This window comes from Nerophis ophidion, linkage group LG02 (genome assembly GCF_033978795.1).
Source record: "Nerophis ophidion isolate RoL-2023_Sa linkage group LG02, RoL_Noph_v1.0, whole genome shotgun sequence".
Lineage (NCBI taxonomy): Eukaryota > Metazoa > Chordata > Actinopteri > Syngnathiformes > Syngnathidae > Nerophis > Nerophis ophidion.
Window position 1 is genome coordinate 59,406,581 of NC_084612.1, and position 23,815 is coordinate 59,430,395.

General features: G+C 42.8%; 1 protein-coding gene across 7 annotated transcripts in view; it reads left to right on the forward strand.

Annotated features, from left to right (window-relative positions):
- The window catches only part of setd5 (SET domain containing 5), a 134,604-nt gene that overhangs the window by 84,491 nt on the left and 26,298 nt on the right, over nt 1–23,815 (forward strand). For 6 of the 7 annotated variants that reach the window (XM_061887409.1, XM_061887448.1, XM_061887419.1 and 3 more), the window contains exons 8-18: nt 365–634; nt 7,057–7,205; nt 10,906–11,023; nt 11,144–11,253; nt 11,374–11,623; nt 13,905–13,985; nt 14,067–14,207; nt 14,291–14,644; nt 17,948–18,208; nt 23,147–23,264; nt 23,413–23,645. In XM_061887409.1, the coding sequence (XP_061743393.1) occupies nt 365–634; nt 7,057–7,205; nt 10,906–11,023; nt 11,144–11,253; nt 11,374–11,623; nt 13,905–13,985; nt 14,067–14,207; nt 14,291–14,644; nt 17,948–18,208; nt 23,147–23,264; nt 23,413–23,645 (2,085 nt within the window). The remainder of the gene's footprint in view (nt 1–364; nt 635–7,056; nt 7,206–10,905; nt 11,024–11,143; nt 11,254–11,373; nt 11,624–13,904; nt 13,986–14,066; nt 14,208–14,290; nt 14,645–17,947; nt 18,209–23,146; nt 23,265–23,412; nt 23,646–23,815) is intronic. The other variant, XM_061887433.1, reaches the window with a different exon arrangement.

A 23,815-nucleotide genomic window follows, 5' to 3' on the forward strand; every position in this document is an offset into this window, starting at 1 on the left:
GCAGAAGTACCAAAGTACAGTGAGTTTGCATTAGTTTTGGCCTCATTCTTGTGAGAATCCTGCATGTGATTGAAACATTTATTAGTGAAGGTGTGTTAATTTATCCAGGACAAGCTAAAGTGTTCCCAAACAACCACCAGGTTGCATCTGTGAGCAGACAGTACTGTACCATTTAGTGTATTCTTCACTCATGATTTGACGGCTGATGCAACCACTCACCCAGGCACAATTTATTTCTTTACTTTTTACTTTTATGTGAATAATATAGTCAAGTTAAAAAAAATATTAAAACACTGCTGCAGTTAAACACTGAATATTTATTTGCATGCCGTCTCTTGTGTCATCGTTTGTCTCCTGTGCAAAGAACTCGGCGACGGATGCGAGCGTGTTGGACGAAAACACAGCAGAAGGATGGGAGAGTAAAATCCGTCAGTGGACGGACCAGTACGAGGAGGCTTTAGCCAACCAGTACAGCGCCGACATCCAGACGCTGCTCAAGCTTCATCGAACTGTCAGCACCTCTGATCCGAGCGCAGAGGCTCCATCTGCCGCACAGAGCTCACTGGAAGGCATGGACACCATCAACCGCACCGAGCTGGCCTGTAACAACACAGTTTTGGGCTCTCAGATGCAGGTCAGCTTCAAAATCCAATGCTTTTTCAGGATTCAAGTATATATTAGCTGAGCAAGAAATGGAGGCATAATGTCTCATTAACAGTTTTATTGTGGTGGCCTGTACTACAATATTACAAAAGCAAATGCAGTGGAAGTGACTGCCATGCTAAGTACACACCAAGACACTAGTGCATTTTATGCCATCTTTATACCTTTCTTGTGCTGTGCATTATTAGTCAAACCCAATATGTGGATGTATTCCATACTCCATCTTAAGGCTGCGTATCTACGATAAACATTGTGTCTTTTCTTGGGGCAGACATTTACAGGGAATTATTTAAAAACACTTGTATCATCATCAACAAATATACTCTCAAATGCAATGCAATGTGATTAAAATACGTTGAATTATCTTGCTGTAGTTTGCCCTGTAAAAATTAATTGCGGTGTTTGCTCAGCTAGTTCCGTTCGTTTGGTCAAGTACAAACACAATATACCCAGACCAATTATACACAAACGCAAACTAACCTGCTACCCAAGAATATACAACAATTCTTCTCAAAAAAAGAGGATAAATATAATATTAGAGAAAAATGTAATTTAAAACATTTGTATGAACGTACTGTACAACACTTAAGACCTTCAGTATATCTGTATGTGGAATTTAATTATTGAATGGATTACGCAAAGAAATCAAACAATGTACTGATATGATCCACTTCAACAAACCCTTCAAACTTGGTGTTTACAAAGTACAAAAAAGAAGAAACATGACAAAACATTCTGAATTTATTTCCTCCATGCATTCATTCATTCTCAAAACAATCTTATCTCCATCCATCCATCCATCCATCATCTTCCGCTTATCCGAGATCGGGTCGCGGGGGCAACAGCCTAAGCAGGGAAACCCAGACTTCCCTCTCCCCAGCCACTTCGTCTAGCTCTTCCCGGGGGATCCCGAGGCGTTCCCAGGCCAGCCGGGAGACATAGTCTTCCCAACGTGTCCTGGGTCTTCCCCGTGGCCTCCTACCGGTTGGACGTGCCCTAAACACCTCCCTAGGGAGGCGTTCGGGTGGCATCCTGACCAGATGCCCGAACCACCTCATCTGGCTCCTCTCGATGTGGAGGAGCAGCGGCTTTACTTTGAGTTCCTCCCGGATGGCAGAGCTTCTCACCCTATCTCTAAGGGAGAGCCCCGCCACACGGCGGAGGAAACTCATTTCGGCCGCTTGTACCCGTGATCTTATCCTTTCGGTCATGACCCAAAGCTCATGACCATAGGTGAGGATGGGAACGTAGATCGACCGGTAAATTGAGAGCTTTGCCTTCTGGCTCAGCTCCTTCTTCACCACAACGGATCGGTACAACGTCCGCATTACTGAAGACGCCGCACCGATCCGCCTGTCGATCTCACGATCCACTCTTCCCCCACTCGTGAACAAGACTCCTAGGTACTTGAACTCCTCCACTTGGGGCAGGGTCTCCTCCCCAACCCGGAGATGGCACTCCACCCTTTTCCGGGCGAGAACCATGGACTCGGATTTGGAGGTGCTGATTCTCATTCCGGTCGCTTCACACTCGGCTGCGAACCGATCCAGCGAGAGCTGAAGATCCCGGTCAGATGAAGCCATCAGGACCACATCATCTGCAAAAAGCAGAGACCTAATCCTGCGGTTACCAAACCGGAACCCCTCAACGCCTTGACTGCGCCTAGAAATTCTGTCCATAAAAGTTATGAACAGAATCGGTGACAAAGGACAGCCTTGGCGGAGTCCAACCCTCACTGGGAATGTGTTCGACTTACTGCCGGCAATGCGAACCAAGCTCTGGCACTGATCGTACAGGGAACGGACCGCCACAATAAGACAGTCCGATACCCCATACTCGCTGAGCACTCCCCACAGGACTTCCCGAGGGACACGGTCGAATGCCTTCTCCAAGTCCACAAAGCACATGTAGACTGGTTGGGCAAACTCCCATGCACCCTCAAGAACCCTGCCGAGAGTATAGAGCTGGTCCACAGTTCCACGACCAGGACGAAAACCACACTGTTCCTCCTGAATCCGAGGTTCGACTATCCGACGTAGCCTCCTCTCCAGTACACCTGAATAAACCTTACCGGGAAGGCTGAGGAGTGTGATCCCACGATAGTTGGAACACACCCTCCGGTCCCCCTTCTTAAAGAGAGGAACCACCACCCCGGTCTGCCAATCCAGAGGTACCGCCCCCGATGTCCACGCGATGCTGCAAAGTCTTGTCAACCAAGACAGCCCCACAGCATCCAGAGCCTTAAGGAACTCCGGGCGGATCTCGTCCACCCCTGGGGCCTTGCCACCGAGGAGCTTTTTAACTACCTCAGCGACCTCAGCCCCAGAAATAGGAGAGTCCACCACAGATTCCCCAGGCACTGCTTCCTCATAGGAAGACGTGTTGGTGGGATTGAGGAGGTCTTCGAAGTATTCCTTCCACCTATCCACAACATCCGCAGTCGAGGTCAGCAGAACACCATCCGCACCATACACGGTGTTGATAGTGCACTGCTTCCCCTTCCTGAGGCGGCGGACGGTGGTCCAGAATCGCTTCGAAGCCGTCCGGAAGTCGTTTTCCATGGCTTCCCCGAACTCTTCCCATGTCCGAGTTTTTGCCTCCGCGACCGCTGAAGCTGCACACCGCTTGGCCTGTCGGTACCTGTCCACTGCCTCCGGAGTCCTATGAGCCAAAAGGACCCGATAGGACTCCTTCTTCAGCTTGACGGCATCCCTCACCGCTGGTGTCCACCAAGGGGTTTTAGGATTGCCGCCCCGACAGGCACCAACTACCTTGCGGCCACAGCTCCGATCTGCCGCCTCGACAATAGAGGTGCGGAACATGGTCCACTCGGACTCAATGTCCAGCACCTCCCTCGTGACATGTTCAAAGTTCTTCCGGAGGTGGGAATTGAAACTTTGTCTGACAGGGGACTCTTATCTTACTTCACCAAATATGATTTTTTTTTATTATTGTGATTACTTATGGAGTATATTGTGATTAAATTGAGAACAGGAAGGGAACAAAAGTTTTAGCAACTGCTATGTAAAAGAAAAGGGGTAGGATTAAATGAGCTCAGCTTCTTCCTACTCCTTTTTGAACATGTTGAAAAGAGAAACTGGAAATTGTGATGTATCATGATGTATGCTTGCATGTTTGAAATAAACTCAAACAAGTGGGCGGAGACCACCTGAGAAATAAGAATCAGATTTATTTTCCGAGTATGTTTAACACTCAAGGAATTTGCCTTGGTAGACTGTGCTCTCTTTGCAATGCAAGAAACAAAGAAAAAATTACGAGAGGGCACGATACCTGGGCGGCCATCCGCGGCGCCATCTTGGTATGAAGACGAGAGAGAAATATTAAACATAAGGACTAACAGACATTATTGAAAGGAGCACAGAGCTGATGCAACCAACTGCCATTTCAGAGGCTCTATTTCTACATACAGCTACAAACGTAAAACACAACGGAAAAAAAGAGCAATAAATAATACATGTTGCACACATATGATTGCAACATGCATAGACAAACAAAGAAATGTAAAAAGAAAAACATCATCATTACACCCTGATGCCCTCTGCAGTGCTCCACGTCATCGTCTGCGGGGGCCGGGGCAGCACAGCCGTAGACAGGAACAGTCCCAATAGAGCAACCAAGAGAGCCAACCGACTCAGTCCTAGACTGCCCACTAGCTCTAGGCTAATGTCCAGTCCGCACGGATGATCCAGAATCCGTCAAATAGGCCAAAGTGTCCGATACATGCTCGTTCAGCCAGGACTCCGGGAATCTGGTCCATCCCAATGGGAAGCGATGGTTTTCATTCAGGATGTCGCTGTACATTGCTGCATTCAACTTTCCCTCTATCCTGAGTAGTCTCCCAATCCCTGTTGTTGAAAACCATCCCCACAGCATGTTGTGCCACCATCATGTTTGACTGTAGGGATGGTATTGGTGTCCTCCAAACATGACGCCTGGCATTCACGCCAAAGTGTTCCATATTTGTCTCATCAGACCAGACCATTTTGTTTTCTCATCGTCTGAGAGTCTTTCAGGTGCATTTTGGCTAACTTTTTAACTCAGAAATAAATGGCTTTCTTCTGGGCGCTCTACCATACAGGCCTGATTGTCACCTCCCTGACTAGACTAACATGAATACCGTAATGTACAGAGACATCCTGGATGACAACCAATGCTTCCCATCCAACCTGATGGAGTTTGAGATATGCTGCTAAGAGGAATGGCCGATACTGCCCAAATATAGATGTGCCAAGCTTGTGGCATTGTATTCCAAAAGACTTGAGGCTATTATTTCTGCCCGAGGTGCGTCAACAGAGTATTGAGCAGAGGCTGTGAATACTGCGGATTTTTTAAAACTTTTTAACACATTTGCAAAATTTGAAAAAACTAAACTACAAACTCCGTTTCCTTATGAGTTGGGAAATTGCGTTATATGGAAATATAAACGGAATACAATGATTTGCAAATCCTTTTCAACCCATATTCAGTTGAATATGCTACAAAGACAACATATTTGATGTTAAAACTGATAAACATTTTTTTTTTGTGCAAATAATCATTAACTTTAGAATTTGATGCTAGCAACACGTGTGCAGGCTAATTGGGAACAGGTGGGTGCCATGATTGGGAAAAAAGCAGCTTCCATGAAATGTTAAGTAATTCACAAACAAGGATGGGGCGAGGGTCACCAATTTGTAAGCAAGTTGTCGAACAGTTCTAGAACAACATTTCTCAACGAGCTATTGCAAGGAATTAAGGGATTTTACCATCTAAGGTCCGTAAAATCCTCAAAAGGTTCAGAGAATCTGGATAAATCACAGCACGTAAGCATTGATATTACGGACCGTTGATCCCTCAGGCGGTACTGCATCAAAAACAGACATCGGTGTGTAAAAGATTTCACCACATGGGCTCAGGAACACTTCATAAAACCACTGTCAGTAACTACAGTTGGTCGCTACATCTGTAAGTGCTAGTTAAAACTCTACTATGCAAAGCGAAAGCCATTTATCAACAACACCAAGGAACGCCGCTGGCTTCGCTGGGCCCGAACTCATCTAAGATGGACTAATGCAAAGTGGAAAGGTGTTCTGTCGTCTGACGAGTCCACATTTCAAATTATATTTAGACCTGGTGGACGTGGTGTCCTCTGGAACAAAGAGGAAAATAACTATCCGGATTGTTATAGGCGCAAAGTTCAAAAGCCAGCATCTGTGATTGTATGGGGGTGTATTAGTGCCCAAGGCATGGGTAACTTACACATCTGTGAAGGCACCATTAATGCTGAATGTTCCCTACAGGTTTTGGAGCAACATATGTTGTCATCTAAGGAACGTTATTTCAGCAAAACAATGCCAAGCCACGTGTTACAACAGCGTGGTTTCGTAGTAAAAGAATGCGGGTACTTTCCTAGCCCGCCTGCAGATCAGACCTGTCTCCCGTCGAAAATGTGTGGCGTATTATGAAGCGTAAAATACGACAGCGGAGACCCCGGACTGTTGAACGACTGAAGCTCTACATAAAGCAAGAATAGGAAAGAATTCCACTTTCAAAGCTTCAACAATTAGTTTCCTCAGTTCCCAAACGTTTATTGAGTGTTGTTAAAAGAAAAGGTGACGTAACACAGTGGTGAACTTCCCCTCTCCCAACTACTTTGGCACATGTTGCAGCCATGAAATTCTAAGTTAATTATTATTTGCAAAAAAAATGAATAAAGTTTATGAGTTTGAACATCAAATATCTTGTCTTTGTAGTGCATTCAACTGAATATGGGTTGAAAAGGATTTGCAAATCATTTTATTCCGTTTATATTTACATCTAACACAATTTCACAACTCATGGAAACGGGGTTTGTAGATCCACTATGGACTGCACTTTCAAAATATTATGTCAGACCCACTCGACGTCCATTGCATCCGGTCTCTCCTGGGGGGGATCCTCTCCAAGGTTTCTCGTAGTCATTCTCATCAACGTCCCTTTGGGTCGTGAGTTTTACCTTGCCCTTATGTGGGCGCTGATCCGGGGATGTCGTTGTGGCTTGTGCATCCCTTTGAGACACTTGTGATTTAGGGCTATATAAATAAACATTGATTGATAAACATTTCTTAACATGTTTGTTTTGCTTGACATGGTGTGTAACTTAGGTCACACATTGATACAAAAGTGCACATTTATGAAAAAGCTTTACTCTGCATTTTTTCTGTCACTGAACAAATAATTGGGTCAACACAAATCTAACAATAAAATGACCCAAGTATCTTTTTTTTTTTTTACATTTTTATTTGGTGCCAGAGAACTTTGCCTTACACATCTAATTTGCATTTGAATTAAATGTTTTTAAACTTTGTGGGCACGTTGTGTGTTGAGATAAATATTTGTTTCTGCTCTTTATAGCTGCAGTTGGGACGAGTAACACGAGTGCAGAAGCACAGGAAGATCCTTCGTGCAGCCAAGCACCTGGACCCAGACGCCCTGATCATCGAGTATCGAGGGAAGGTCATGCTCAAGCAGCAGTTCGAGGTCAACGGGCACTTCTTTAAGAAGTAAGACAAAATGAAAGTTTAAGAATCAAGCCTGATGAATGAATGGTATGTTTAAAGAGGCCCTATGTTGCATCAAATATAAGATGGAGGGTGTCCAGACTTTTTCAAGGATTTACTGGATATATTTGAATTAATTAAACACGCTCAGGTCTAACCCGTATGCATCAACATGTGCTAATTAATGTCCATCCATCCATTTTCTACCTCTTGTCCCTTTTGGGGTGGCGGGGGGTGCTGGAGCCTATCTCAGCTGCATTCGGGCGGAAGGCAGAGTACACCCTAGACTAGTCGCCACCTCATCGCAGGGCCAATACAGATAGACAGACAACATTCACTGTCCAATTCACACACTAGGGCCAATTTTAGTGTTGTCAATCAACCTATCCCCAGGTGCATGTCTTTGGAGGTGGGAGGAAGCCGGGGTAACCGTAGGGAACCCACGCAGTCACGGGGAGAACATGCAAACTCCACACAGAAAGATCCCAAGCCCTTAATGAAGTCAATGAAAATAAAAAATATGTGTTAGAGTTGACTTTTGCATTATTTACTGCTAACATTATTATTATTACAATGGCAGCTGTATCACCTTTTTGATGGCTTGACAGGGGAACTGCACTTTAAAAAAAAAAAGTTGCCTATCATTCACAATCCCTATAAAAGTCACAAGTTTTTTTCTTTTTTTAACATTCTAACTTGTACACCATTTTGCCCATAAAGCCCTCTAAAACGACATCCATAAACCGTCAACAATACTCCATTTATATCTTGTGACCTAAATAATAACCAAGTATTAGCTAAATTTTTTTTATAAGTGCTAACGCAGAGAATTTTTAGCAGCACTATGTTCACAAAGGGCTAACTATCTTGTGCTGCTATATTGACATGATTTAGCCGGTCAGCTGCTGAATCCATCCATCCATTTTCTACCGCTTGTCCCTTTCGGGTTCGCGGGGGGTGCTGGAGCCTATCTCAGCTGCACATGGGCTGAATCGTGAAAGTTAATTCTAGATTATAAGTCATGCCGCTCACCTGGATAGTAGAAGGTTGTTGTCATAAACAGAGAAGTTGGTCAATTTTGACATTCAACGTATAACCGTAGATGACAAGAGAGTCAATCGTTTACTGCACTTTTTCATCTAATTTTGAAGAAATTAACATTCTGTCATTTGGCATACCATTGAGAGCAAGTACTATACATTAAGTGATTGTTTTATTATGTTCGTAGTTTGGATTTGTTCTTTAGCACTTAGCAACACTGCTACATGATGCTCAGTGTTTCACTAATGCTGGATCCGTTTAGCACACTACTTCTAAAACTTGTAGCACATTCTCCTTATATTCATGCTCAAAAATATAAGGTTTTGGTTCATCATTAGCCCCATAGTAGTAGTCTTTGTTGGCTCTCATGAAGTTTGTCATGAGCAGTATGTGTTGTTAAAGAGAAAAGCGAATGTTGTGATAAGTCTCTGAAATGAATAATGTATGTAAATATTACGTGTTGTTATGAATGTGTCTGTTACTACATACAGTACAGGCCAAAATTTTGGACACGGCTTCTCATTCAATGCGTTTTCTTTATTTTCATGACTATTTACATTGTAGATTATCAAATCAAAACTATGAATGGACACATGTGGAGTTATGTATTTATTTAACAAAGAAAGGTGAAATAACTGAAAACATGTTTTATATTCGAGTTTCTTCAAAATAGCCACCCTTTGCTTTGATTACTGCTTTGCACACTCTTGGCATTCTCTTGACGAGCTTCAAGCACACCTGTGAAGTGAAAACCATTTTAGGTGAATAACTCTTTAAGTTCACGGAGAGAATACCAAGAGTGTGCAAAAAAGTAATCACAGCAAAGGGTAGCTATTTTGAAGAAACTTGTACAGTTATTTCCCTTTTTTGTGAAGTGCATAACTCCACATGTGTTCATTCACAGTTTTGATGTGACAATCTACAATGTAAATAGTCATGAAAATAAAGAAAACCCATTGAATGAGAAAGTGTGTCCAAACCTTTGAACTGTACTGTATATACTTACAACATGTGTATATAAAATGTTAATGGAGGGTTTTAGATATTTTTTTAGAGCGACTCCCATTGGCTCCATAGTTAGCTGACTTTTTCTAGCGTTAATTTATGAATTAGAATGCATAAAAAAGAAAACACAGTATGTGTGCTTGTCTGTCATTAAGATAGTGAATGGACACATTTCCAAATGAAGTGTTTTTTTTTCCTTTAATCCACTCGAAAATTGTCTTGATAATGACAGATGGAGACAATTGGGGGCAGCACGGTGAAACAGGGGTTAGTGCATGTCCATCACAATACGAAGGTCCTGAGTTAAATCCCAGACTCAGGATCTTTCTATGTGGAGTTTGCATGTTCTCCCTGTGACTGAGTGGGTTCCCTGCGGGTACTCCGGCTTCTTCCCACCGCCAAAGACATGCACCTGGGGATAGGTTGATTGGCAACACTATATTTGGCCCTAGTGTGTGAATGTGAGTTGGAATGTTGTCTATCTGTGTTGGCCCCGTGATGAGGGGGCGACTTGTCCAGGGTGTACCCCGCCTTATGCCCGGGTGCAGATGAGATGAGCTCCCGCACCCCCCGCAACCCCAAAAGGGACAAGCGGTAGAAATGGATGGATGCATGACAGATGGCCGCACACCAATCATGAAGGATCATAATCCTGTAAAACTCACGCCTTGTCAACTCATTTGTTTTGAGGGTCATTTTGTCTGGAGTCCTCTAAAGCAGGGTTTTTCAACCTTTTTTGAGCCAGGGCACATTTTTTGAGTTAAAAAAAATGCGGAGGCACACCACCAGCAGAAATCATTAAAAAAACAAAACTCATTTGACAGTAAAAAGTCGTTGTCGCAATTGTTGGATATGACTTTAAAGCATAACCAAGCATGTATCACTATAGCTCTTGTCTCAAAGTAGGTGTACTGTCACTACCTGTCACATCACACCCTGACTTATTTGGACTTTTTTGCTGTTTTGTTGTGTGTAGACCTTTAGTTCTTGTCTTGCACTCCTATTTGGGTGGATTTTTCTTTTGAGTTTTCCTGTAGCAGTTTCATGTCTTCCTTTGAGCGATATTTCCCGCATCCTCTTTGTTTTCATCCTTCATCGTGGGGACATTGTCATGTTCGGATGTACATTGTGGAAGCCATCTTTGCTCCACAGTAAGTCTTTGCTGTCATCCAGCATTCTGTTTTTGTTTACTTTGTAGCCAGTTCAGTTTTATTTTTGTTCTGCATAGCCTTCCCTAAGCTTCAATGCCTTTTCTTAGGGGCACTTACCTTTTGTTTACTTCTTGGTTATGCATTAAATACGTTTTTTTACCTGCATACTGCCTCCCGTTGTATCAACATCTACAAAGCAATTAGCTACCTGCTGCCACCAACTGATATGGAGAGTATTACACAGTTACTCTGCTGAGCTCTAGACAGTACTGACACTCAACAACAACAACACATCATTTGCAGACTATAATTACTGGTTTGCTAAAAAATATTTTTAACCCAAATAGGTGAAATTAGATAATCTCCCACGGTACACCAGACTGTATCTCACGGCACACCAGTGTGCCACGGCACAGTGGTTGAAAAACACTGCTCTAAAGTGTTGAGTTTTATTGTGACAATAAGCAACAAGCTGTGTTTGAACCTTTTTGAATCATGTCTCCTAGGCCCTACCCATTTGTGCTGTTCTACTCCAAGTTTAATGACGTGGAGATGTGTGTGGATGCCAGGACTTTTGGAAATGACGCCCGCTTCATTCGAAGATCCTGTACACCAAACGCAGAGGTCAGTCATTAACAGGCTCGAAATCAGACGACAACGTTTGTTTGCCTTTCACTTTGATTGCCTGACAGAGTAGCTTTGCACTTACCCGCGTCCTTGGTGAGTCATATTGCTACTTTCCAGGTGCGACACATGGTTGCTGAGGGGATGATCCACCTGTGTATTTATGCCGTCAGTGAGATCACTAAAGATGCTGAGGTCACTATTGGATTTGATTATGAGTTCAACAGCTGGTCAGTACTGCTTCTCAGCATACCACACATCTTCTGTGATGCCCACCGCTTTTATCTATCTGTAAATAATGACATGATTTGTATCAACCACCTTCTCCCTCTCTCCTAACGATCCTTCAGTATCTACAAGGTGGACTGTGCTTGCCATAAGGGGAACCAAAATTGTCCTGTGCAGAAACACAACATAAGCCCCAAGGAGAGCCTGCTGAGCCCCACGTCTGCACCGCCGCCCTCGCCGTTGGTTGGTGCCGAGACCCGACAGAGAAAGGCTCGCCGGAGAGAGCTGGAGGGGAGCCTGGGCGGAGATAGCAGTCAGACCCCCAGCCAGCAGCAGGAGGCCAAAGAGCTCCAGGGAAACAGTGATGCTGAGGTATGAGGCCGATGATCTCACATATTCGGTGACCACATAGGTTTCTTTGAATGACGCAATCGTTCAAAAAATGTGTGCCCTGCATTGTGCCTCAAAGGGATGTCTTTATGAGAATTAAAAATATCATGTGAGTAATGAGGTGATTTATACTGCAAACTAATTCCCCGCCTTTTTTCTGTCACTAAAAAGAGAATATTTGGCACTATTTGCGCTTTTCTTAAAGTTTCTGCTGTCGTGGTATATGCTTCTTCTATCTTATAAGGTCCAATCCCAGGCCGGAATTGTAACACGAAGGTAACTAGTAGGAAAAGCCAAAAAAAAGACATTTATTTATTTTAAAGGGGGAAACCCAACTTGTATTCCCTATTTGTACCTGTTTCTGTGTATTTGGAATCTGCATAAGTCCCAAAAAATATGAAAAAAAAAAACGTTGAGGCTTTGCGGAGAAATTTATAAAAAATTTGCCTTTCTTCATACTTCTTCTAATTGAGCTGTTTGGAATTTGCTGCAATGGTGACGTCAGCGGATTATCCATATGTGGTAGGGATTTACCCAAAGTGCTTTGTGCAAGCCCGCCCTTGTAATCAAACGCTGTAGCCAATAAGCTCCATCTTATTCTCTGTCCTCTTGTTGTGGGGCAGACTGGCTTGTACATGCACATGCATCCTCCGCCGTTGCCATTTCTAATACAAATTTGATTATAGTTTGAACTTATATCTGTCAGTAGACTCCATATGGAAATGCTAAAACTACAACAAAGATTCCATCAAATGATTCATTCTGCAGAGGCAGTCAGAAATCGGCTCAACCGGTCTGTAAAACATAACCATTTTGACCAAAGAACCACCATTACATGTTATGTAAACCAAAAGTAAGTGTTTTACATGTAAACAATCACAATATGACCCCTTTAATGTTAATTAGATTTAGCAAAAAAAAAAAAGCACTTTATTTTGTTTCTCCTATATTTTTATGACTGTAAAACATGCATCTAATTAAAATCAGGTGTCAATACTAATAAATACTGTGGTATAAACATTGTTTCCCACAAATAAATATGGGGAATAATTGTTGGTGAAGACCGATAGTTCAGCCCTTATTTTTTTCCTCAAATGTAAAATGTAACATTAAAAAACTTTATTCAACATCAACAATCAATACAATCATTGAACAAGATCTTACAAAGCTACTAGCATACTATGTACGCAACAAATTGATTACATTTTTTATCTCAATTCCATGTTTTATCATTTTGATAGTGATTATATAACACCAATAGAGATGACAGGACACCAATAGAGGGGATGGTACACCAATATAGACGGTCGAATATCACAATAGGTGATAGAACATCAATATAGATCAGGGGTGGCAAACTCATTTTAGCTCAGGGGCCGTTTGGAGGAAAATCTGTGGACACACTGGCCGGACTATTAAAATCATGGCATTAAAACAAAAAAATGAAGACAACTTCAGATTGTTTTATTTGTCTTACTTTGGCCAAAAATAGAACAAACACATTCTGAAAATATTACAATAAAAATAAAGAAAAAATACCTGCAGCGGTAAAGTTTAGATCCATGAAGGAAAGAAGAAAGTTTTTTTTTTTGTATTGTTTTTTTTTTTTATAAATTAACGTTTATGACAACCTCTTTCCACATCACAATAGAGAATGTGAAATATAACAGGATAATGCATACATTTATCATTTGTTTTCAAAACGGTTACAAAAAAATGGGACCCCAAAAATTTATTGTGGGACCCCATTTTGAAAATTCCTAGCGCCAACACTGATGGAGTATCCGGTGCTGCAAAACAGCAGCACGTGGCTGTGGCCTGCGGGCCAGTTCTAATAATAATCAGATATCATCCCAGGGGCCATAGATCATTCATTCGCGGGCAGGATCTGGTCGTCAGGCCTTGGCTTTGACACCTAGGATATAGATGATATAAAAGTCCATAGAGGTGATAGAACGTGAATAGCAGGCAAGAAGGAGTCTTGTAGGACTGTGAAAAATGAGACTTGTCCACATGGTGGCAGCGATTCTCTTCTTTCATCATTTCATCCCCCACCAAAAGTGCAACAGAGGAAAAATAATGGGAAACATTATTTTAGTTTGCTTTGACTTGAGCGATTTACACATTATCTAAAACAGTTATATTGTTGGACGTCTGCACTTTCAACACAAGTGGAAAGAGAGCGTGTGGGTGATTGACTACATCAAGTCAAGCATGTTTATAAAAGCTATGGTTTCATCAAAGCCTGTGTCTGTTATACCAGGGGCTGCCAGATGAGGTGAAGCTGGAAGAAGTGGAGGAAGGAGAGGTGGATGAGAATGGGATTGCCATCTCCAGTAAAAAAGTATGCGTTTTATTTTTGTGTAGAAGTCGGAAGTTGAAAACCATTCCCACTCATGTTGGGACATTGTGTGTTGATCTACAGACACTCAACAGTCTGGAAAGGAGACGGAGGAGAGCAGATGTAAAGGAGGACAGCGTGGAAGCAGAAGAGGGTACAGGAACTCCCCCCATAGCCCAAAACACGGGGGTAGGGATCACCACACGACGCACTTCCTATGTCACGGTCTGTATGCGTATGAAGAATAATTGTTTTCCTCTGGCACATATATTTACTCATGCATTGTATTCTCCTTCCGCTGGCCTTAGGAAGTACCATCTATTGAAGAAAAGACCTCTTCACCAAACTTGCCTGCTCCAGCTGCCCCTCCGAAACCCGCACGGCCTTCCAAACCTCGTCCCAAGAGCCGAATCTCACGCTACCGCTCAAGCTCGTCCCAGCGTGCTCGACGACAGCGTCAAGCACTTGCCCAGCAGGCGGCTGCCTCAGCTCCTGCACCGGACCAAAACACAGGTCCGGAAGAGGAGGCTCCTCATGGCCTGTTTGGTTCTGATCTGGGGCAAGGGGACAGCGGGCTCGGCGCTGGTCGCCTCCTCGATGGAGACGGCCAGAATCTTAACTGCATAAGCAGAGGCAACCTGCGTTACCCCAAGACCAAAAAGGTGAGAGGACATTGACTTGCTGTACAAGTTGAGATATAAATACGCGACAGAATGTATTCATTTGAATAATTGGCCATGACGCATGTACAATATATACATGAAAGGCAGACAAACAGAAGTTACAAATACTTTTTTTGTGTTAATTTTTGACACAAAACACAGAGCTTCCTGATAAGACTTGTTTGGGAAGGGCTTTGCGGGCTTTTATGTTTGTCTTCCAAAGACTCCAATAAGACCAGAAAAAGTCACAAGATTTATCTGGGGGTTTTTTTTCTAAAAAAAGACAAGCTGAAGGAATCTGAATACTCGCTATATATAGCAACAAATTGCTCTTTTCCACCACAACTTGAGGATTTGTAAGTTCCTGAAACCTTTATTTCCTGGAACTATATAGGTTCCTGTAGGCCTTATTTCACAGTTCAGGGTAGTTCATACAAATTAGGCTGCTGATGTTTGGATGAGTGGTACAGTATATTTCTACACTAATACCATGTATATAAACTGACATTATTAGGTCATATTTCTTTTTCTAAATTCTAAGTAAATAAAATATACAAAGCAATAATATACAAAATGATACGATTTAAAAACAAAGTGTATCAGATTTTGTATAAATGTCAGGTAAAGGTTTATGGTCCATTTAAGCTGTAAATGACAATATAATAATTATAATTAATTAGATTATATATCGTGCTTTTTTATTATATATAAAATTATCTAAAAAATATATTTTTATTTTTATCTCACAGCGACAACATGAACATATCAGATTTAGGGTTAGCCTATTAGCATTAGTATTCGGTTCACTCGGCATGTAACAAAGTAAATAGTAGATATTTAATGTGCTTTACATTTTTTCTTCTTGTCCTTTATTTCACATTTCTCTTTAAACTATAATATTTGAGTCCCGGTTGGAGCTGCTGCTTCGAAGTTTGACTGAATACTTTAAATTTCTATGGAAATACATTTGAAATAATCTCTCCACTTCTTGTAGCTTCAGGTATTGAAATGAAGCTTATAAAATTGAATAAACAACATTAAACTGCCCGATAGTATAAATTAAAAAGTAATCTCGCATACTGCCGGCGGAAATTTATAATACAAAGTTTTAGGAACGCCCCCTACTGTGTTCAACCAATCACTGGTCGACAGCAAAGCCCACCCCCCCCCGAAGGTACTTGGAACTATTCGAAGGTCCCACCTCGCTGTTGATTAAAAAAAGTTCCCGAAGAACTAAATCTATCCGTATAGTTTTTTTGGTTAAAACACAAAGGGAACTTTAATGTGAAAGTTCATGCGTTGGAAAAGGGCCTGAAGTCACCAAGTTGGCAGCACTGATCCCTGCTATGTCTTCTTATTCTCTGGCAGACCAGGTGCATATGAGGTGTGTTAAGTCGCAGGGATACGACGCCATGTTGTAATGACAAGCAACATTCATAAACAGTACCATTATAAGAGAGGGCTAACAGGTAGCACCAAATATATTAGTTGCGGTACAAATTTATGTGTGGCAGGCCGCCACCAATCAATGGAAAACACTGTTTTTTATTGTCTGCTTACATACAGCCACCGATTGTGCAAGTTCTCCCACTTAAAATGATGACAGAGGTCTGTAATTTTCATCATAGGTACACTTCAACTGTGAGAGACAGAATGTGAAAAAAAAATCCAGGAATTCACATCTTAGAAATTTTAAAGAATTTATTTGTAAATTATGGTGGAAAATAAGTATTTGGTCAATAACAAAAATTCAACTCAATACTTTGTAATATAACCTTTGTTGGCAATAACAGAGGTCAAACGATTACTATAGGTCTTTACCAGGTTTGCACACACAGTAACTGGTATTTTGGCCCATTCCTCTATGCAGATCTTCTCGAGAGCAGTGATGTTTTGGGGCTGTCGCCGAGCAACACGGACTTTCAACTCCCTCCACAGATTTTCTATGGGGTTGAGGTCTGGAGACTGGCTAGGCCACTCCAGGACTTTCAAATGCTTCTTACGGAGCCACTCCTTCGTTGCCCGGGCGGTGTGTTTGGGATCATTGTCATGCTGGAAGACCCAGCCACATTTTATCTTCAAAGCTTTTACTGATGGAAGGAGGTTTTGGCTCAAAATCTCACGATACATGGCCTCATTCATTCTTTCCTTAACACGGATCAGTCGTCCTTTCCCCTTAGCAGAAAAACAGCCCCAAGCATGATGTTTCCACCCCCATGCTTCACAGTAGGTATGGTGTTCTTGGGATGCAACTCAGTATTCTTCTTTCTCCAAACACGACGAGTTGAGTTGATACCTTCCATTTTCTACCGCTTATTCCCTTTCGGGGTCGCGGGGGGCGCTGGCGCCTATCTCAGCTACAATCGGGCGGAAGGCGGGGTACACCTTTGATACCAAAACGTTCTATTTTGGTTTCATCTGACCGCATGACATTCTCCCAATCCTCTGCTGTATCATCCATGTGCTCTCTGGCAAACTTCAGACGGGCCTGGACATACACTGGCTTAAGCAGGGGGACACGTCTGGCACTGCAGGATTTGATTCCCTGTCGGCGTAGTGTGTTACTGATGGTAACTTTTGTTACTTAGGTCCCAGCTCTCTGCAGGTCATTCACCAGGTCCCCCCATGTGGTTCTGGGATTTTTGCTCACCGTTCTCATGATCATTTTGACCCAACGGAATGAGATCTTGTGTGGAGCCCCAGATCGAGGGAGATTATCAGTGGTCTTGTATGTCTTCCATTTTCTGATAATTGCTTCCTCAGTTGATTTTTTCACACCAAGCCGCTTGCCTGTTGTAGATTCACTCTTCCCAGTCTGGTGCAGGTCTACAATTATTTTCCTGGTGTCCTTCGACAGCTCTTTGGTCTTGGCCATAGTGGAGTTTGGAGTCTGACTGTTTGAGGCTGTGGACAGGTGTCTTTTATACAGATAACGAGTTCAAACAGGTTCCATTAATACAGGTAACGAGTCTAGGACAGAAGAGCTTCTGAAAGAAGAAGTTACAGGTCTGTGAAAGCTAGAGATCTTCCTTGTTTGAAGTGACCAAATACTTATTTTCCACCATAATTTACAAATAAATTATTAAAAATTCCTACAATATGAATCCCTGGATTTTTTTTCACATTCTGTCTCTCACAGTTGAAGTGTACCTATGATGAAAATTACAGCCCTCTGTCATTATTTTACGTGGGAGAACTTGCACAATCGGTGGCTGACTAAATACTTTTTTGCCCCACTGTATGTTGAATGGTGTACACACATTTATTTACACTTAATCATGAATGTGGTGTGTTTTCATTCAGTATCTGGTGACAGAGTGGTTGAATGAAAAGATTCCTGGAGGGGAGAAGGTCCCACAGGAGCCACCTATTGAGCGGCCGCTGCGTATTACCACTGACCCAACGGTGCTGGCCACCACCCTCAACATGTTGCCAGGCCTCTCGCACTCATCTGTTATCTGCACAGCGCCAAGACACTATGTGCGCTTCGGCTCACCTTTCAACCCCGAGAGACGCCGTCCACGTCCACTTCAGATGGACGGCACCTATGGCTGCTTTAAAAAGGTGAGCAATGCAATGCAGCAAGAGGTTGTACACTGCAAAAACTGAAATCTAAGTAAGATTAAATATCTCAAATAAGGGTGATATTTGCTTATTTTCTTTTTTGATAAGCTCATTCTTCTCACTAAGCCGATTTTATGTTAGTGTTTTACTTGTTTTAAGGGTTTTGGTCCTAAATTATCTCAGTAAGATATTACAGCTTGTTGCTGAGCTTTTATGGCCTATATTGAGTAAAACATGCTTGAAACCAGCATATCAGCTGTTGCAAGGCTGTGTCATCAACACTCACAAGTATAAAACTACTTTTTAAAAGTAATAATTTCTTATTTCCAGCATGAAAAAAGAAATCATGACGTTGACACAATTGTCTCATTAAAACAGATGACAGCCAAATGGACTTTGCTGTTTTATTTTCAAAGAAACAATAGAAAATACGTACTCATATAGTAGTACAGTTGTTATTAGTGAGAATATACTCATTTTTAAGTAGTTTTGGGTTAATTGGGGTTAGCTAATTTCACTTGTTTTGGAAAGTCTTGACAAGCTGAGTTTTCTTGTTCGATTAGCAGATAATTTTGCTAAGGTCAAATAAAATACCCCAAATTTTTTTTTTTTTCTTGTTTTTCAACGATGACTTTTTGCAGTGTAGACAGGATGAGGTGTGTTAAATGCAAATGGAAAACACATGAAATATAAAGTACGGTCTAATCTCGTGTGGAAAAGAAGTATTCAATCCCTGCAGATTTTGTAAATATTTGTATGTTACCTTTATTTTAACAAAGACACAATGTCAAAAATAGCTTTCAATAAAGTGTATTAATTATTGAGTGAAATAGTATTTGAGCCCCAAGCAAGCAGCAAGCATGGTGACTCCACAGGGTGGTTATGAAACACAGAAATGAGTTGTCCATTTCTTAAACTAAACTCAATATGTGTTTTAAATACACCTGTCACCTGCTCAAGGCTAGAATGGACCACTACTAGTTTGACACTCAACACCTGAATGAGTCACACAAGAAGACCACAAGGTGTGACAAGGTCACATGGCCGCAAAATGGAGGGGAACGTCCAGTTTGTGTTTGTTTTGCAGATAAATGTGGATTATGAATCATAAACACTGTCAAACAACAAGGTGCAAACGTTAACTTTTGTCTCACTTTAATCCAGACTGACATGTTTGCAACCCTGAAAAAAGGTTGAGAACCACAGCACTAGAACTACAATACACGACTGAAACCACAATACACTACTACAAGCAACTACAATATACTACTTCAAACATAATAAACTAGAATATACAATTGCAAGTAACTACAATACACTACTTCTACAAGAAACTAATACAACTATAAACAACTACACTACTACAGCTACTAGTAACTACAAGTACGCTATTCCCATTACGAGAAACTACAATAGACTACTACAGGTACTACAACAGTTTGCTGCAACTACAAGATATTACAATATGCTATTACAACTACAAGACACTACAAATACACTGCTAAAAGTACACTTCTACAACTCAATAATTAATAATAACAATAGAGAATAACAATAATTCCCTCTACATCAAGGACTTAACCCCCTTTTTCATTGGCAATAAATATTTATTTTGCTTTAATAATTAATTTACTGTATTACTATCTGACATTATTTTAATATATGTTTTTACATTTGGTCTGTCTGCTGAAATCAATCAAACATGTTTGACTGTTGATATCCTGACAAATTCTAGGCGTAATATGTATTTTAAAATTGTGTGTTCAGGCCGGGCTTCACGGTGGCATAGGGGTTAGTGTGTCTGCCTCACAATACAAAGGTTCTGAGTGGTCCTGGGTTCAATCCCGGGCTCGGGATCTTTCTGTGTGGAGTTTGCATGTCCTCCCTGTGAATGCGTGGGTTCCCACCGGCTTCCTCACACTTCCAAAGACATGCACCTGGGGATAGGTTGATTGGCAACAGTAAATTGGCCCTAGTCTGTGAATGTGAGTGTGAATGTTGTCTGTCTATCTGTGTTGGCCATGCAATGAGGTGGCGACTTTTCCAGGGTGTACCCTGCCTTCCGCCCAATTGTAGCTGAGATAGGCAGCAGCGCCCCGCGCGACCCCAAAGGGAATAAGCGGTAGAAAATGGATGGATGGATGGTGTTCAGGCCCATGAACTGGAAGTAGTAGAATGGAAATAGAATAGGATGGACTTTATTGTCATTATATTTGCAAATAACAAGATTAAGGACTCGGACTTAAGGTGCCGTAGTGGGAACATATATGGGGTAAAATAAATAACACAAGAGGTAGTAATAAAGGAAAAAACTAACAATTGAAATAAACAGACTGCTATCCAATAAAAGAAAATAAGCAATCCTGTACAATATACAAAACACTATAGAAATACAAAGTACTGTACAATATACAGAACAAGACAAGAGTACCGAAGTAATAAATAACAATCAGTGTCGGCCGTATTGCACTCGAAGGGTAGTATTGCACAGTAGGGTATTAGGGCAGGATATTGTATAGAATTAATTATTATTATTATAAGTTAGAGTTCAACATGGTGACAGCTCTGGGAAAGAAGCTGTCTCTGAGCCTGTTTGTTCTGGCTCTGATGAACCTGTAGCACCTGCCTGATGGTAGCAGGTCGAACAGGTGGAAGCCATGGTGTGTGCTGTCTTTGGTGATGTTTTTTGCTTTCTTGAGGCAACAGGAGTTGTGTAAATCCTTCAGGGAGGACGGGACAGCCGAAGATTTTTTGTGCAGACTTGATGACCCTCTGAATCGCCTGTTTGTCTGCTTCAGTGCAGCTGGCGTACCACACTGTTATGCAGTATGGCTGTCAACAGCCGAGCGATAGAAGGTCACCATCAGCATGTCTCTCCAGTCTGTTCTTCCTCAGCACCCTCAGGAAGTGGAGTATCCGCTGGGCTTTCCGGATGACCGCAGTTGTGGGTCCAGGACAGGTCAGCATATATGAGGGTGCCGAGGAACTTGAAGGAGTTGACTCTCTCCACCTCCTCGCCGTTGATGTAGAGGGGGGCAGGGTCTGCAGTGTTTTTCCTGAAGTCAAAGATGAGTTCCTTGGTTTTTGTGGTGTTCAGTGCTAGATTATTCACTGAACACCACGCTGATAGTTTCAGGACCTCATCTCTGTATGCAGACTCATCCCCCCTGTAATGGGACCCACCACCGTTGTGTCATCGGCAAACTTGATTATGGTGTTCTCCGAGTGGGCTTGACTACAGTCATGGGTGTAGAGGGAATACAGCAAAGGGCTCAGCACACAGCGCTGTGCAGAGCCGATGCTGAGTGTGCGGGGGGAGGAGAGATGGGGGCCAAGTTTTACTGTCTGAGGTCGGTTGGTCAGGAAGTCCTTAATCCAAAGACAGGTGGTTGAGGGGAGGCCTAAGTCCAGCAGTTTTGTGACCATGATGTCTGGAATGATGGTATTGAAGGCAAAGCTATAGTCAATGAAAAGCATCCTGACATAGCTCCCCCGGTGTTCCAGGTGGCTCAGTGTAGAGTGGAGAGCCATGGTTATGGCGTCATCCGCGGATCTGTTTGCCCAATAGGCAAACTGCTGTGGGTCTAGGGTGGGGCAAAGGCAGGACCAGTCTCTCGAAGCACTTCCTGATGACAGGTGTGAGTGCTACTGGGCGATAGTCATTGAGGTTGTTTGTGGCAGCTTTCTTGGGTACCGGGATAATTGTGGCAGATTTAAGGCAGGGTGGGATGAGTGCCTGTGCCAAGGAGAGGTTGAAAAGGACTGTGATAATGTAGGAGAGCTGGTCAGCGCATGCTTGGAGCACCTTCCCGTGTACACCGTCTGGACCAGTTGCCTTCCTGGGGTTCACTGCCTTGAGCACCCGCCTGACCTCGTGCTCGTCAAAAGGGAGTTTGGGAGGGCTGGGGGGTGTTGGGAGGGCTGGGGGTGGTGAAGCTGTGCTTGTGTGTGATGTCTCAAAGCGGGCAAAAAAGCAGTTCAGCTCCTCTGCTAGCGATGCATCCCAGTCCCCGGTTGCTGCGTCACAGCCTTTGTAGTTGGTGATGTGCTGTATGCCCTGCCACATCTGCTGTGGGTTGTTGCTCGAGAGGTGGTCTTCGATCTTCTCTTTATAGTCCATCTTGGCTTCCCTGAGTCCTCTCTTCAGGTCAGCACGCACGGGTCTGTATAGAGCACTGTCACCTGACCTGAAGGCAGTGTCGCGGGCCTTGAGGAGCATGCGGACCTGGCTTGACATCCAGGGTTTCTGATTTGGGTAAACCCGGATGTTTTTTTTCTCAGTGACACCGCTGATACAGTTCTTTATGTAGGATAGTACCGACTCTGTGTGTGTGGGCAGGTTTTGGTCTTTGAAAACATTCCACGCAGTTTGTGCAAAGCAGTCCTGTAGCTGGGGGAGTGCATCCTCTGGCCAAGTTGTAACAGTCTTTATTACTGCTTTTGTCCTTGATCTGAGGAGGGTCTAGGCAGGGATGAGCATCAAGGAGAGGTGGTCTGACTGGCCTAAGTGGGGGAGGGGGATGGCTCTATATGCCTCTTTGATATTACAGTAAACATGGTCCAAAGTGTTTCCCCCTCTGGTAGGGCATTTAACATACTGGTAAAATTTTGGTAGTAATGTTTTCAGATTGGCTTTGTTCAAATCTCCAGCAATAATGTGAGCACCATGGGGTGGGCACGCAGCTGTTTGTTTAATGTATTTAGCAGTAGAGAGAGAGCCATGCTAACATTAGCATCCGGTCGTATGTAAACTGCCGTGATGATTACCACTGTTAGCTCTCTTGGCAGAAAAAAGGGTCAAAGGGAATAAGCGGTAGAAAATGGATGGATGGATGGGGTTCAGGCCCATGAACTGGAAGTAGTACATGACAGCATACGTGTACACTTTGTGGATGTACGTTTATAAAGTATGGCTGTCATAATGTTCTGGTCATGCAGAGATGGATCAAGCAAGTGGAGGACGAGAGCTGTTCAGCCAGTGTGGAGGACGGTACAGAATCCACTTCCTCCCAGCAAAGCACCAGCAGCAGATCCACCCCAAATCCCTTGTCCAGCGGTACACATTTCATTTTCATATTCCATTTGACTCCCACTACTGTGGTTTGTATGCAGGAGAAAATAATTCTACAAAAGGAGTGATTAGTGCACACAAGAATAAAAACGAGTGTAATGAAAATGGCTAACATTGTGTTTTAAAATGACAGAACTGAACGCACCTTTCAAGAAGCGCCATGCAAAGTGTATGACAGAGACGACGTCGACGCCTTCTGACCACCTGCTTCGCCCATTGTCGCCCATCACGCCGCCTCTCCCTGAGGACCCCATACTTCCCCTGCTTCAAAACACATTTATTAGCTCCTTGCTACCCAACGGCCTCGCATATTCACCCATGCCCTCACTTCCCACCAGCCGCTGCAACACACCTCTGCAATTTGAAGTACGTATGACTACACACGTGTGTAAGTGTATGTTTATTCGTAACAGAGAAAGAACACAATCCATAAGATATAACATTTAATAAAGGTAGTAATACATTAAATTGTATTTGGTGGAAAGCCTTAGCCACAGCTCCAATTTGGTCTCAACTCTTGGGTCTTGCCCATAGTG